This window comes from Pomacea canaliculata, linkage group LG2 (assembly GCF_003073045.1).
Source record: "Pomacea canaliculata isolate SZHN2017 linkage group LG2, ASM307304v1, whole genome shotgun sequence".
NCBI classification, from domain to species: Eukaryota; Metazoa; Mollusca; class Gastropoda; order Architaenioglossa; family Ampullariidae; genus Pomacea; species Pomacea canaliculata.
In genome coordinates, this window is record NC_037591.1 from 2,429,815 (window position 1) to 2,444,138 (window position 14,324).

Consider the following 14,324-nt stretch of genomic DNA (forward strand, 5'->3'; position numbering starts at 1 on the left):
GTATAATTAAGGGCCGTAAACTGGCCAGACCACCGTGGCCAGGGGACGAAACTAGGGTGGGAATGGCCTCAGGGCCATCCCCTTCCTCGCTACCCGACGGTGCTGAGCCAGCGATGCGACACGTTCTATGGCCATCTACCGAAACACGGACACATATATACAAACCAAACAGTATAACACAGATAACTTATGTTGAGTACCAGCCACAGTCGTTGATGATAAAAGAGTGCCCTTGTGTAGTTTTAGAAATGTTACTTATGCACTTCCCCTGAGTCGTAGATAGCAATAATACCAGTCTCTCTGTCTCTAAAGAAAACTACCAATATAGGGACTCGGAGTCTTTGCCTTCCTCATGCTTCGCTAGCTTTTCACAAAGTGTAAGGGTTCCTGTCTGATTGGCAAGACTCACTGGGGTATTGCTATGCAACTAATTCGTTACTAGCATTCTGTGTTCCCGATGGCCAGTGCGGCCCCTTCGGTTGTAAGCGATAGCAGATAATTTTAGGGTGACAGCGAGTGGGTGGGGGATGTTTGATGTTGGTCAAACGAAAACCGCCAAAGAAAAGGCGTCGCATTATGGGGGAGGGGGAGGGAGACGACACTCGATGTACCGATGTTACTGTCCGGCTGCTTTCTTCGCTCAGGCTTCAACACAGCCTGCAATTAGCATGGCAAACAATACCAACGGACTGTCCCCAATCTGATCGTCAGAGGTGCTAGAGCCTCCACTTGCCTCAGGGCCCGCTTTTGTGACGGTGATGACCGTCTCCTCTCTACGTTCCCCTACCTTTCTTCAGTTCTTTGCTCTTTGTGAGGAATTACGTCTCAAATATTGGGGGGGCAAAAGGATATTCCTGCCCCCCCTGTATTTTCCTTGGGGGGGCGGCTGCCCCCGCTGCCCCCCTGGTTCCTACGCCACTGCCTGGAAGTGGACTGTCATATATAAACCAGCCAGGACAGTCAAAACACACCTGAATTCATCTGGTAAACTTAAAATGAGAGAATAACTCGGAAAAGGATGCTGAGAGGGAAAGAGCGAAGTGGCCAGAGGAGTACATCACACAAACCAAGTCAAATCTGAAAAAAAAACCCCACAAATCAAATGGATCAGAGGCTGAGCTTGCCGATTACAAATAACAACCAGTGTTTATCTTGCTGCTGAAAGAATATCGGTTGTCAGGAACGGAGCATGGCTTCAGGCAGTGAATACTATGAAGTATCCTATAACAATATGCATGGCTATCCGCTCCCCAAACAATACTAAACCCGTATGTTTATGACATTAAAACTATGAATTGTAGATAAATGTCTTAATAAACATGTTCCTTGTCTTTGATGTCCCCGATTAAACTTGTATTGGCCAATGTGCATTTAAAAAAATTGTGTGGGGTTGGGGTGGTGGTGTGGGGTGGACTTTGAGAAAAATCACGAACAAGTGCACTAAACTTATCGAGGCATTTAGTGGCGTGGTCAGAAATGTCCGGAGCATGGCAGTCAAAAGTAAAGTGAGGTGATAGACCACCACGAAATCTCGCGCTTGTAATAACGTAAATAGCGGACTGTCTTCCGAGTAATAATAATAATACAAAATTGGACAACAGAAAATGAATGAAATTCTAGTGATTGCATCGTGATGAACCTGCCATGTACAGCTTTCCGATATGAAGGAAGCCTATAATGGAAAGAACAGGCGAAAGAATGCGCGAACAGAATTTACTTTTACTCTGATGAAAGGTGAGGCAATTTGAGTTCTTGGATTTTTAAAGATTGTGAAAACTATGGACTATCTCCATCTCCATTGTGCGGTCGCCCCTGCCCACTACCCCCCTAACGGAGGCAGCAATTTCAGAGAAAACGAAAGTAGCTTCTCGGTAAGAGCACGTGACTAAAGCCAGCCAATGGGAAGGCCGCGATCAACTCACAGCCGTGTTCTGTATCGGTTTTCATGGCGGCGGCTTCGTCAAAACAAAAACAAACTGTTTTTTGGTGCTGAGACGTCTTTAGAACAAAATACACATTGATGGTAAGTGCACTTCAAAGACTTCCACTCCTCTATACAGCTTACAGCTGTTGCAGAGCTGTACAGTTAATACTGTTCGTGTTAAACATGATATTGCCTGTGAGCATCTGTAACCTTCAGAATATAATGTCTAATCTTTGTTTACAGTGTGCGTTCACAAAATAGCAATTATAAGGGTTATGTTTCGATGCATTAATATAGTGGTAGTACGTATAGTGGTGGGACAAGGGTTGTATAGAAGCGGAAAACCTTTGAGCCCGAAGGCGAAGCCAAAGTCGGATTGATAAGAATTAACCCGGCCGATCATGACCAAGCCAGATCGACATACTTTATGACACGTGTTATATTTTTATCTCACCGAGGGCAGTCGCAATCATGACTAGCATTTTATCGAAGTGTACTGAACTTGGTAAGATACTAATTTAAGTAAGGCAATGCATGCCAGCTTTACATTACAGTGATATCATATATTCGTGTGGGTGGAAACGATCGAAGCGCAGCGCCTGACAGGTCGAGTTGCTTAATTTGTTCTCCAGCGATTTTTAATTAAATAATAACAAATGCAAAATTTGTAAAGAGCATACTCACACTCCTAAGGAGCATGCTGTAAGCGCATAAGAACAAGAACGAAACATGGACAGCATACGTTCGAGGGACAGGAAAACAAACAACGTATATGAACTATAAAAGAATCAACAATTGTTAACCGTACTAAACAAAAAATAAAATTAAATACAGAAAACACAAAGAGGAATCAAATAACAACAACAAGAGCTGAGAGTAACATGATATTGCAAAACGAAGGTTGTGAAAAAGGACTAGCATTATATGGGAAAGGTTGTTGGAGCTTTTCCGCATCCATAGATTTCTTTTAGTTACAAGTTGTATTTGTTTCTCTGAAATTTTTATTTGATGCTGTTTTTACTTCTTGTAATTGCCTTGCTTTCTGTTTCTGTGGATTTTACTGTAACAGTTACGTTCTCCGCCATTACTTTAAATCTGATTCCTACAGTTTTCTATTTTCTTCAACTTAGTCTCACTTAAGATTATCCTGTAGTATTTATTATCTATTATTGCCAAGTTTCACCAACACTTTCGCTACGTACACGACTGTGCAGTTTGTCTACACGACTTCTCAGCAGTATTGAAGGCTGTTTAGCTGATAATTTGAGAAAACTTCCCCTTTACTGTGATTTTGTAAGTGACACCCATCGAGACAGCGGATTCGAATCCGTCGCTATACGTCATCGTTAACAGCGCCCTTTGGAAAAAATCCACCGCTTCTCGTCGTTATTGTGTTGCCTGTCAGTCGTCACCAAGTTCTGACACAGAGTCTGCTTCTGGCAAAGCCTAGCTGTGTGTTGTCAACTCTCCACAGGATCATGTTTCCCGTACACGTCATTTGCACACTCCCTTCTGCACCGTGTGTAGTACTTTGAACATTCACAGCCATTGTAAAGATTCTCTCGTCAGCATCGGCGCGATCAAAGTGAACCAGTTAATGTCATCACCCGTAACACCAGCTGGAAACACGACCGACCAATTCAACATTGTCGTATGAGAACAGGAGACTGCTATGTTTCCCCCGTACGACAACTCAACACTTGCCTCCATGTTGGGCTTTTCAACGCTCAGTTTGTATCGTCAACACAACAGTCACTGATTAAGCGTGTTGACATTGCAGAGTTTGTAACAGATCGCCACCGCGATATTTTCATCATCACTGATCCAGCAATAGGGAGCCGAAAAAGAGAATTGTACACTTAAACAGCAAGACGGCGACAGTGTGTGTCCATCTCACTCCAGTGGGCTACTGTCTGAAATCATTCCCCGTCCTAAACGTGGAGGCGGCATTGCTATTATCTATCGACAAATCATCACTTGCCAAGCACCTGTCTTGACTACTGCTTTAGCATTCCCACACACATCTTTTGAATGTGTACAAATCTCTTTTTCGGTTCCCTATTGCTGGATACATCTGTTCTACATTCATAGACCCCCTCCGAGTGCCAAGAACAAACTCACAGCCTCTACCTTTGTCTCAGAGTTTCATGATGCTTGACTATAGCAATGCACTCAGTGCTTCTTGGAGATGTTAATGTCTGTTTTGACAACAAGTCTCATCCTTACAGTTAAAATATCAGAATTGTTGCACACTTTTTGTCTCGTCCAGTCTGTTTTGCAGCCCTCTCATAAAAGGGATCACATTATGGACTGGGTCATGCATCAACCTGATGACCAATTAGTGCAGTCAGTTGATGTTTCTCAAGATCTCACATCTGATCATTACTGTGTATTGATTGAACTAGATCGCAGATGCCCATCGTCAGTGCCAGTTTCTAGACTTACTCGTTCATTATGCAGTGTTGATATAGTCGCATTCAAAGCAAAACTGCAAATGGCCCTGCTTAAGCCACCCTCTGTTGAGCAACTGGACTGTGTTTAGGGTAGAGTTGTTGATGACCATGCCTCAGTGTCTCGACGTCTGATGACCCAGTCCAAATGTGCACCTTGGTATTCACCTTTGTGTTGAGCTCTGTGACCTGAAGCGTACTCGCCAGCGAGCTGAGCGTATTTGGCGGAAGACTGGACTTATTTAATATCCACAAAGAGATTTATAAGGCTGCCAAGCAAAGCAGGTGTTTTCCCATCTTTGTTTAAAAATGCCCTAATGAAGCCACTTTTTAAGAAATCCATGCTTGATATCAATGTGTTGAACAATTATTGCCCAGTTTCCAACTTGCTTTTTCTCTCAAAGATCATAGAGAAAGTAGTTTTGACACAGCTCTGTGCCTACTTACAAGAGCACCAGCTCATCCCCCATGTTCACTCAGCATGTAGACCTTTTCACAGAGGTGAAACTACTTTAATTAAAGTGACTACCAACATATTATCTGCCCTTGACAGTGGTGATGTTTCTGCCTTAACTTTACTGGACCTGTCTGCTGCATTTGACACTATGGACCACTCTCTACTCCTTCATAGACCTGCCCTGATTATTTCTCTGAACTACTCTTCTTACATTCCAGCTAGATAACTCTGCTCTTTGTCTGATGATCATCTCCTTACTCTTCCTGTCACCAAAACAGCAACATATGGCCACAGGTTTTTTGGTTATTGTGCAGCGAAACAATGGAACGAACTCTCTTTCCATATCCGCCACCTACCCACTATTGAATCCTTTAAACGTTCACTGAAAGTACACCTCTTCTGTAAACATTATTCCTAACAACCTTTCCCATAATGCTAGTCTTTTTGCACACCCTTCCTTTTGCAATATCATATGTTACTCTCAGTTCTTGTTGTTATTTGGTTCCTCTTTGTGTTTTCTGTATTTGATTTTATTTTTCATTTAGTACACTTGTTTATTCTTTTAAAGCTCATATGTTTTTTGTTTGTTTTCCTGTCCCTTGCATGCTGTCCATGTTTTGTTCTTGTTCTTAAGTGCTAAGAGCATGCTCCTTAGGAGTGTGAGTATGCGCTTTACAAATTTTCCACGTATAATTATTATATCTAGAATTGTTTCCCTTACTATAAGAGACAGAAGATGTGATGCTCTATCAGCAGAAATGAAAGTGATATACTGTCATGGTCTTTGCTATTGTAAGCAGAACTCTAGTAGTTCAAAAGGTGATGCTGCACAGCACCTTAGGATTAACCAACAGATCTTGTAAAGGTCTACAAGATTGTGAAATTTTGCTTTTTTTATGTCTGCAGATATATCTAATTAACATAGCATTCAAGCATGATACCTGTACTTTGAAAGAATATGAATCTGTGCATAGTGTTCACTATTGCCAGTAAAATTTTCATTTACAGTCAAATCTCCCTACTATGCCACCTACCGGGACCGAGCAAAAGTGGCATAGTAGCGAGAGTGGCATAATATGGAGGGTTCGTAAAAACGGCTTTATTTGCTCAAGTTACCCGTCAGTCCAAAGCTCTCAAGAATAGTCGGCTGGCGCTAGTTGTCTCCTCTCATTCTCCCTCACCTCTTCATCTCCACCCTCACAACCACATCCGCACACCTGCATCCTGTCGCTAGTCGACCCCCTCCCGCTCTCCCTCTGTCACGTGACTGTCACCCGGCCAGCGACCACCCTCCCATCGCCAGCCTCCACCCTCCCTGTGTGCGTGCTATGTTCCATCCCACCTAACTACGATGTCCCACACTACCATAGAGTATAATAATCGAGCACTGCGCGGAATTTCACAAGTTGTACCTTTAAACAATCACAAAAAAGTGGCATAGTAGCGAGAGTAGGGGGTGGCATAGTAAATTTTTTTTTACATTGAATTTATAGTCGGGACCAAGCAAAAGTGGCATAATACCGAGAGTGGCATAGTGGCGGGGTGGCATAGTAGAGAGATTTGACTGTATTACTGTTGTGCTGGTAGATATATTTTTACTAACTCCTCCTTTCTAGACCCTATATTCTTGTATTCTTGCATTCTTTGATTTTCATTTAACTTGTTCACTTCTTTTTTACATGTCTATTGTTAATCTATGCAAGCATTTTTTCTAATAAGGTACTTGCTAAAATAGCACAAATTGATTTTTTTTCCAGGTCTGATTCAGTAACAAGTGACAATGGCATTTCAAGCAGTATTTCCAGATTACATGCATGAACATGGTACTCAGTCTGGTGGAAAACAAAAGCAAAAACAAAATGTGCAGGATAAAGGAAAAGGCTCTGAGAAGGGTTGCAGTTGTTCAACACCAGAGGTACGAGGAGGGCGAGGTCAAGGCCGTGGCAGGGGAGGGGAAGAGGTCGGGGTCGGGGACATGGGAGAAGAGAAGCTGATCAGAGAAAAGAAGGATGTGAAAAGGATGATACTGATGATGAGGAATATGATGAAGAAGATACTGATGCAAGAAGCGTATGCAGTGAAAGTGATGGCAAGAAGAAACAAAGGGGAGTAAGACACTGGAGAGAAAGAGAGCAAAAAGATCATAAGAAATAGAAGAGCTGATCGAAATACAGAGGGTGCTGATTTCAGAGGGAGCAACACCTCTGTACATCGTCATGGAGAAGGAAGGCATCACACTCCCCATGAACTCCCACCTGGCCAGCCTCAGCCTCATTATCAGGTTCAGGTACCTACATCACAGCAGCAGCCACCCCGGCCTCTGTTTCCTCCCCCTCTTCAGTACCCTGGGGCATGCTCAAATCTACCACCACCTGGCTACCCCTATCCAGGTCCCCATCTTGTAACCGGACAGACGTACATAGGTCAACAGCCTTATGGACCATCATATGGACCACAATTGATAAGTCAGCCATATGGAGGCCCACACTCAACTTCTGTACACCCACCTGGAGGCCAGCAGCCTACAGCTAGACAGCAACTTTATGAAAAGCAACAACCTGCAGCTGGGCAATATTTTATGCCGTCTCCTTCAAGTGGCCAGACATATGGAAATCCAGTTAATGAAAGGGGACAATCATACAGGCCTGCTACTCAGAAAGAAGTGCCAGACTTTCAACCCCAGTTCAGAAGGCAGGGAAGTCTTCCAAGTCTGGCTGGAGACAGAACAAAGCAGAGTCGAAAAGAAAAACCTAAGCATCTGGAAAAAAACAATCTAGATGAGAATAGCAACAAAGGAGGCAACTTAAAACAGAAAGATAAAAAGGAAACCAAAATAGAAAAACAAGCTAAATCAAATGTCCAAGAAACCAAAACAAATATACAAAAGGCTGACCTTGATACTGATGAATGGCAGCAGGTATTTACATTTCTGCTGAGAGAATTTGATGGGCAAACCAAGTTTGGAACGCTTATGTCCAAGAAGGATCAACTTCTGAAAGGTTTAAACCATGCAGAAGCAGCAGAATGGCTGAAAAGAAACTCCAGTAAGTTCCTAGTATTTGAGAAAGAAGGGAAGATAAAGTATGTCTCTGTCTTTTTTCGAAGTGCTAAACTATGTTTCAATCACAGAAATCCTGAGTACATCAGCTGCAGGAATGAGAAATGCACATTTTTCCATGTATGCAGGGATTTCATAAGTGGAAGCTGTCCAAGAGGCACTGATTGTCGCTTTAGCCACAACTTTCACTCTCCAACTAATCAGAAAGTGTGCCACGAACTTGGCCTGCAGAATTTTACTAATGACGATATTCGCAAAATTATCCTGTGTAGTAATCCATCTGTTTGTGAAAAGTACAACAGATCAGGATGCAATGGAGATGACTGCCTCCATCTGCATGTGTGTGCTGAGCATGTCCAGCAGAAGTGCACAGCAGGGGAGAGCTGCAAGAAGAGTCATTCAGTGAAGAGCATAGAGCATAACCAGTGGGTACTGAAGACATTTAATCTTGCACATCTACCAGAGGGTGTTTTGAACAAGATGCTCATTATTAAAAGAGATAGCGAAAAGAAGTCAGGGCCTGATGCAAAACAGAAGCAATTTACAAAATCAAAGCCACCAAAGGAAAGTAAGGGCATAGTGATGACAAATCCACCACAAGAGCTTGAGCGTCAGGGAGAAGAGCTGTCTTCATCACCACTATTTCTGCCTGATAACCCTACAGAAGGAGGTGAACAAGGTCAGGACAACAATGAAGGGTCTGATAAAGGAAAGAAGCAGTTGCCTACACCAAGAAAATCCAAGAAAAGTCGAGGACAGAAGATAAAGATACCAAACTCTGCACAAGGTGAACCTGAAGATGAAGCAGGAAGAGGTCACCAGGGACAGCAAGACACTTGGATAGCGAAAGGGGATCCTGATGCAGGTATGTATTGTGGCTAAAGAAAATGCAAATGCACATGTACAGATGAACACTCACAGTAACTAAGCTATGTACGTCCTCCCCACAACATATGCTTATTAGTAGATTTTTGAGTTTTGATATTTTCTTGATTGCAATTTAAAAAGAACTTTGTCAGTATTTTCATTAATTTTGTATTGCTTTTTTGCAGTTACTTTCAGACTTGATTTTCTTATGGATTTTATTTATAAACTATTAGGTGATGATGAGAATCAATTTGAAGCTGATATACCGAGTGTGCCACAGACTTTTACAAACAATCCAGCATTAGAAATTGAAGATGTGGAAGGTAAGCATTTTTTTTTTTCCGCATTAATGACATTGCTGAGAAATATGTGTTTAGGCAAATTTTTTCTTTTGCAAGATGCAGATTTCTTTCTCACTGGACTTATCACACAGAACCACAGTTTTCAGGCAGCCTGAAATCATGTTACAGATATTGTTCATGGAGTGAAGTCTAAAGTTTACTCATCATTGTATGCACAACAGATACGCAAAGCTAAACAACAACTATCTGGATCTTTATATTTCATGTGTCATGTGTTGTGCTATGTATTTCCATACATGAAAGCATCCAGACGAACCATTTACTTTTTTTTTGTCCAGTTTTATTGTAGAAATACAGAGTTTATGCTCCTGAGTCGAATTATAAAGATTAATTTTTTTCTGGTGTTGTATAAAGGTAAAAAGATAGGAGAAAGTCTCATAGCCTGCTGGCTATAGGGGTATTGAGCATATATGATTCACCATATCTTTGACACAATATGTGAAATGAATGACCCAGCCATCTTTTGCTTCCTTTAGCTTTCCTGATAAAACAGGTAACTGTTTTTTTCTGGAAAGCTGCTGGATGGGTTTTCCAGTCACAGGCGTGAATAGGCATCAAACTAGTAGGAAAAAGAAACTAATTCTTCTTTGCTGGTACGTGTTCTCTTTGATGACCCTCAACTGTTTATTATGTAGGGGTTCAAGGACAGCAACATGCCAGCCAGTATGCCTACCTATGTGAGATGTATTCCTGTACCGGTGACTGCCCAACTGGATTCCTTTGTCCATACTATCACCATCGAAGGAAAATCATGTATCAATGGCAAATCTACCTTTTTGAGTGTTGGTATGACTTTTCTGAGACGGACAGCTATGACATCGAACGTTGCTTTTGCACGTTGTCTGTTCAAGAGACTTTTGAAGTAAGTTTACACATTTTCTCAAATTTATAATCTTCAGGGTCAACATACTCTGTTGGAAGAATTTTTCCAACTCATTGTGGGCCTCTAATTTTGTGTACCTGCATGCAGGACCAACAGACTTCGTTGTTTCAGCTGTGTAACTTCGGAATAATTAATAGTTAATTAACGGATGGCTTTTGGAGGCTGAAATTTACAGGTTAGGTTTTTATCGCATATATCTACTGATATCTGCAAAAAACACAAACCATTCAGGTTGATCTTTAATGTTAAATGACGCATGAATGTTGAAAACATTCTTCAAGTTCTTATTACCTTTTACCTGATGGCACAAAAATTTTGTTGTTTGGAGGTTGTTCTTGAAGGTATTGGGGAATTAAGACTTACCATTGACTTTGATGCCATGGAAGCTACAGTGGAGGACTCTTTTGGTGGCTCTGTTGTATCTTCTGACCAAGTGCCAGTGCAGCGTTGGTCAACAAGGTCTTACATAGAAGCTGATCCTGCTGCAACTCTCAGCTACTACACCCAGTGGATCTGGTATTGTCAGGATGACACTGGATGCTTCCTACCCTTCAACCCAGTGAGATACTAAATGAAATTATAATATCTCTAAAAGCAGAATGCAATCGTTGAAAGTCCATCATTTGAGTATAATTATAATTGACCAGAAGAATGTAATTATAGCTGTTAATGGAGTTCCATTCTTAAAAATCCACCAGCAGAATATAAAGTTTACAACCTGAGTTTGATAACAGGAAATCTACTCGGCATAATTATTTAGCGATTTTCATAGTTATATGTAGGTGTTAGGTTATCATTATAAATTCTGCAATTCTTAAAATGAACAATGCTTCTTGTACCTTTAACAGGGGAGATCATTTTCAAATTGTGAACTTGCTTCCAGCCTTATAATTGGGTAGACGCCCAGACAACTTCAGGAAGAGAAAATACAAAAAAATGTTGAGATAAATTTTTTTTAAAAACATCTATGCATGATTGAATTTGGCTTTTCTTAGGAAAGGTTGCAGTATACGCTTGAAGAAAAGTATGTTCGTGGCCAGCAGAAGTATTACTATGAGCAAGACAATGCTCGGTTTGTGCTTCACTTTAATGAAAGAGGAAGAGTTAACTTGGACAATCACAGTATCTCCCGAGTGATGCGTCGGCCAGTATTTATTGAAAGTCATGAAACCACTGCTCCTGTAATGTAAGATTTTGCTTGCTGCTTCTTTAATTTCTGTATTTTTTTGCCTGGTAAATTTTTTTATGGTATTGATATTATATAGCTACTTTCTTTTTAACATTAAAATGTTCTTTTTGCTTGTACTGCATTTGTAACTGCTTTTGTGAAAGATGGAAATGTGTTTCTCTGTGTGTGTGCATGCACATAGACACAGACAGTTGCATATTATTAGGCAAAAAAAATGTCTGACAGTGTTTGTAATTTCTGCCTTTCTGCAAAATTGCCTTTAACACGTTATCTTCATCTTTCGAGAACTGTGTCACGTGTAGAAATGCATATAAGCAATTTAATGGATGTTATAAACTCATGCTGAGCTTTGCTCACAGAAGATTAGTAGCTGTCAAAGACGAATGGAATAATGGTTGATTATTCATTTGAAGTACAAGAATTTAGGCAAAAATACTCAACATCTTCATCTAGTGCTTATAGCATGGTTTGTTTTTTTGTTTTTTGCAAGATCTCTGAAAACCTAAGGAGATAGTAACATAGATCATTCCAGGAAAATGTTTCTATTTGTCCCATAGGTCTGAACTGCTTCTGTTGGAGAAACCAACATTGCAGCACCCTGTGCAGCTGAACTGGAACTGTGTAGACAAGTATCAAGATTTTGAGTTGCTTGAGCTGGATGCCACAGGAGCTGAATTCCAGGATGTTGCCATTAAATTTCATGCAAGTTTGGACAGGCGTAATGAAACCATCCTCACCATCTTTCGGATACAGAACCCAGCTTTGTGGGATACATACTGCAGGTACAAAGTCAGACAACAATAAGCTAGTATTGAAGAGAAGTTTACATTTAAAAATGTTTGATTCCAATAGTTACTTTATTACACTCATATAACTTCCAGTCTGCTGTATAACTCATACCTCCTCATCACACCAGTCTATACACACCCTGACAGTGACTGTTCCCATAAAGTTTCTCAGATTTTTTTGTAAAATGGTAAAGTTGTCCCCTATTCTGTTGTCTGTGGACGAGAGAGGTTGTAGAGATCACACTTTTCACAGGACTATCTCCACCTAGCTGCTCTACCCTCTTCCCAACCCTCAGGAACCCATTCCACAACTTTGTCACTTTGGGGAAGCTTAGTATGTCAAAGGCATATGAAACTGCCTAGTGCTTTCACTGCTCAGTTATACATTTTCCCATGGTGGTAGCACTAACTGGTAGAAATGTGTTTTTCAGCAGTCATGTAGACAGCACATTCATGTGCATGTAATGCTTAAAAATAGGGTGGAATTATTATGTATTTGTTACAGTAAAAAAAGAGCTATGACACCACGTGACATGACAGATAAAGATGTAGATGAACGCCAACTCTTCCATGGAACTCCAACACTGGATGCAGTCCGAGGAATTGCGCCAACAATATGGACTTTCGAAGATCAGGAGAGAATGTTGGTGCAAAATATGGAAAGGGTTCTTACTTCTCTACAAGTTCTTTATATAGCCACAGTTACACCCGTGTATCTGAAAACACATGTAGGTTTATGTTTCTGGCACGAGTTTTGGTTGGAAAGTACACCCTTGGGGAGGAGTCATTTTCTTTCCCACCAATACGCGAGGGTTTAAAGCGCTATGACTCGTGTGTAAATGACCAAAATAACCCACAAATCTTTGTAATATTTGATCTGGCCCAAAGCTATCCTGAGTATCTAATGCAATACAAGGATGTGCAGGGTAGTGAGAAAGCTTACAAGCTGGCTCAAACAAAAAGTCAGGGATCACTTCCAATGTTGAGTCAAGCCACAGGGATTCCTAAGAGTACAGCTGATGAGAGTTATGCCCCTTCACAATACAGCTCTAGCATTAGTGCAGATATTAGTGCTTCAGAACTCAAGGAACTGTCGTATCCCATGACCAGTATCAGTAGTCAGGGTGACTTAACAGACACAGTGTCATATTCACCTGATGCTAATGAGAAGCGGCCAGTTCCTGCCCCACGAAAATCCCGCTTAGGCAATACATCATCTGCCACTACAGAGTATCAGGCAAGTGTTGGGGTCCCTTCTGAAACAACCCCTATGAAACAGTCCATTGAAATAAATTTATTGGAGAAAGCTGTAGAATGGACCCTGGCAAAGTCTATTCCCATGATTCAGAAGGATGAGAAATGCATATTGTCCTGAGTAGCTTTCCCATCATATTTCTTTTCTGCATCTTTCTCTTACCATCATTTAGGAAACTAAGATTTTGACTACTTCTTAACCATTTCAGAAGGATTTCCAGGTAATATATCAGGACAACATCAGGCACTTGCTGTCATTATAAAAATTGATAAATCAGAAATGTCTAAAGGTTAGGGAACAACCTTTACCTTATTGGGTTTTGTGCGCTTGAGTGGGGAGCACAAAGTTCCTGGCTTGAGACCTGTTTGGGCCGGTTGTAGGAAAAACTCCCTCACCCACCCAGCAGCTCTCCAAAAGCAATGGATACATTTATTGGGGATATTGCAGGTGGTGGAAGGAGAGGTTTGGTTCACTTTTCATATACTTTTATTGGGATAATTGCAGGTAGTGGAAGGAAAGGGTTTGGTCCACTTTTCACATACATTACCTTAGACATGTTCACTGCCCTTATGCCATTAGGGTAAATGACTCCTTACATTTATCTTTCTTTGTAATCTATTCAAATTGGGAACTGGCATTGAACCAGGTGTACAGGATTCTTTTAAGTGTGAATTTTAATTATGATCAAAATGAAAATGCTTTTGTAGACACTTGTCAGCTGAGGTTTGTTGGAAAGCTTGGGTTGCAGATTTTTAAATTAGCAATATAATTTTGAAGCCTGGTTGCTATTCACCAATTTTTTTTCATACTGCATGAGCAAAATATTATCAGGTAAACTTGTGCTTTGTCAGTTCATTTCTACAGAATCGGATCATGGTAAACAGGTGGGTGGTGCTTGCCTACCTGTGCCAGTCTTTGGATAGATGTTACTGCCACATATTGTTCCATGCTTTTGGTGTGGGTTTACCTGCCACAACCTTTTATTTTTCATTCAGAATTGTTTTCATATGATGTGTATGATGTTTGCCTGCTTGATCCTTGTCTCACATTTTGTGAGTTGGGTTTTCCAAACCGTGCAAATGATGTTTTGT

The 14,324-nt window shown here is 41.0% G+C and overlaps 1 protein-coding gene across 1 annotated transcript; it reads left to right on the plus strand.

Moving 5' to 3' along the window:
• Positions 1-1,874: 1,874 nt before the first annotated feature.
• Positions 1,875-12,936, plus strand: LOC112557291. The gene is made up of 8 exons (XM_025227055.1): positions 1,875-2,023; positions 6,589-8,754; positions 8,990-9,079; positions 9,754-9,980; positions 10,330-10,560; positions 10,997-11,187; positions 11,748-11,972; positions 12,484-12,936. The coding sequence occupies exons 2-8, from the start codon at positions 7,410-7,412 to the stop codon at positions 12,794-12,796; spliced, it is 2,622 nt and encodes an 873-aa protein (XP_025082840.1). The 5' UTR covers positions 1,875-2,023; positions 6,589-7,409; the 3' UTR covers positions 12,797-12,936.
• The last annotated feature ends 1,388 nt before the right edge of the window (positions 12,937-14,324 follow it).

Bases quoted from the DNA above. Each gene is read 5' to 3' on its own strand.
- LOC112557291 (XM_025227055.1), top strand. From the start codon at position 7,410: ATGCCGTCTCCTTCAAGTGGCCAGACATATGGAAATCCAGTTAATGAA. The intron at 10,561-10,996 runs GTGAGATACTAA...GGCTTTTCTTAG, and splicing joins GCTTCCTACCCTTCAACCCA to GAAAGGTTGCAGTATACGCT. The intron at 11,188-11,747 runs GTAAGATTTTGC...TTTGTCCCATAG, and splicing joins GAAACCACTGCTCCTGTAAT to GTCTGAACTGCTTCTGTTGG.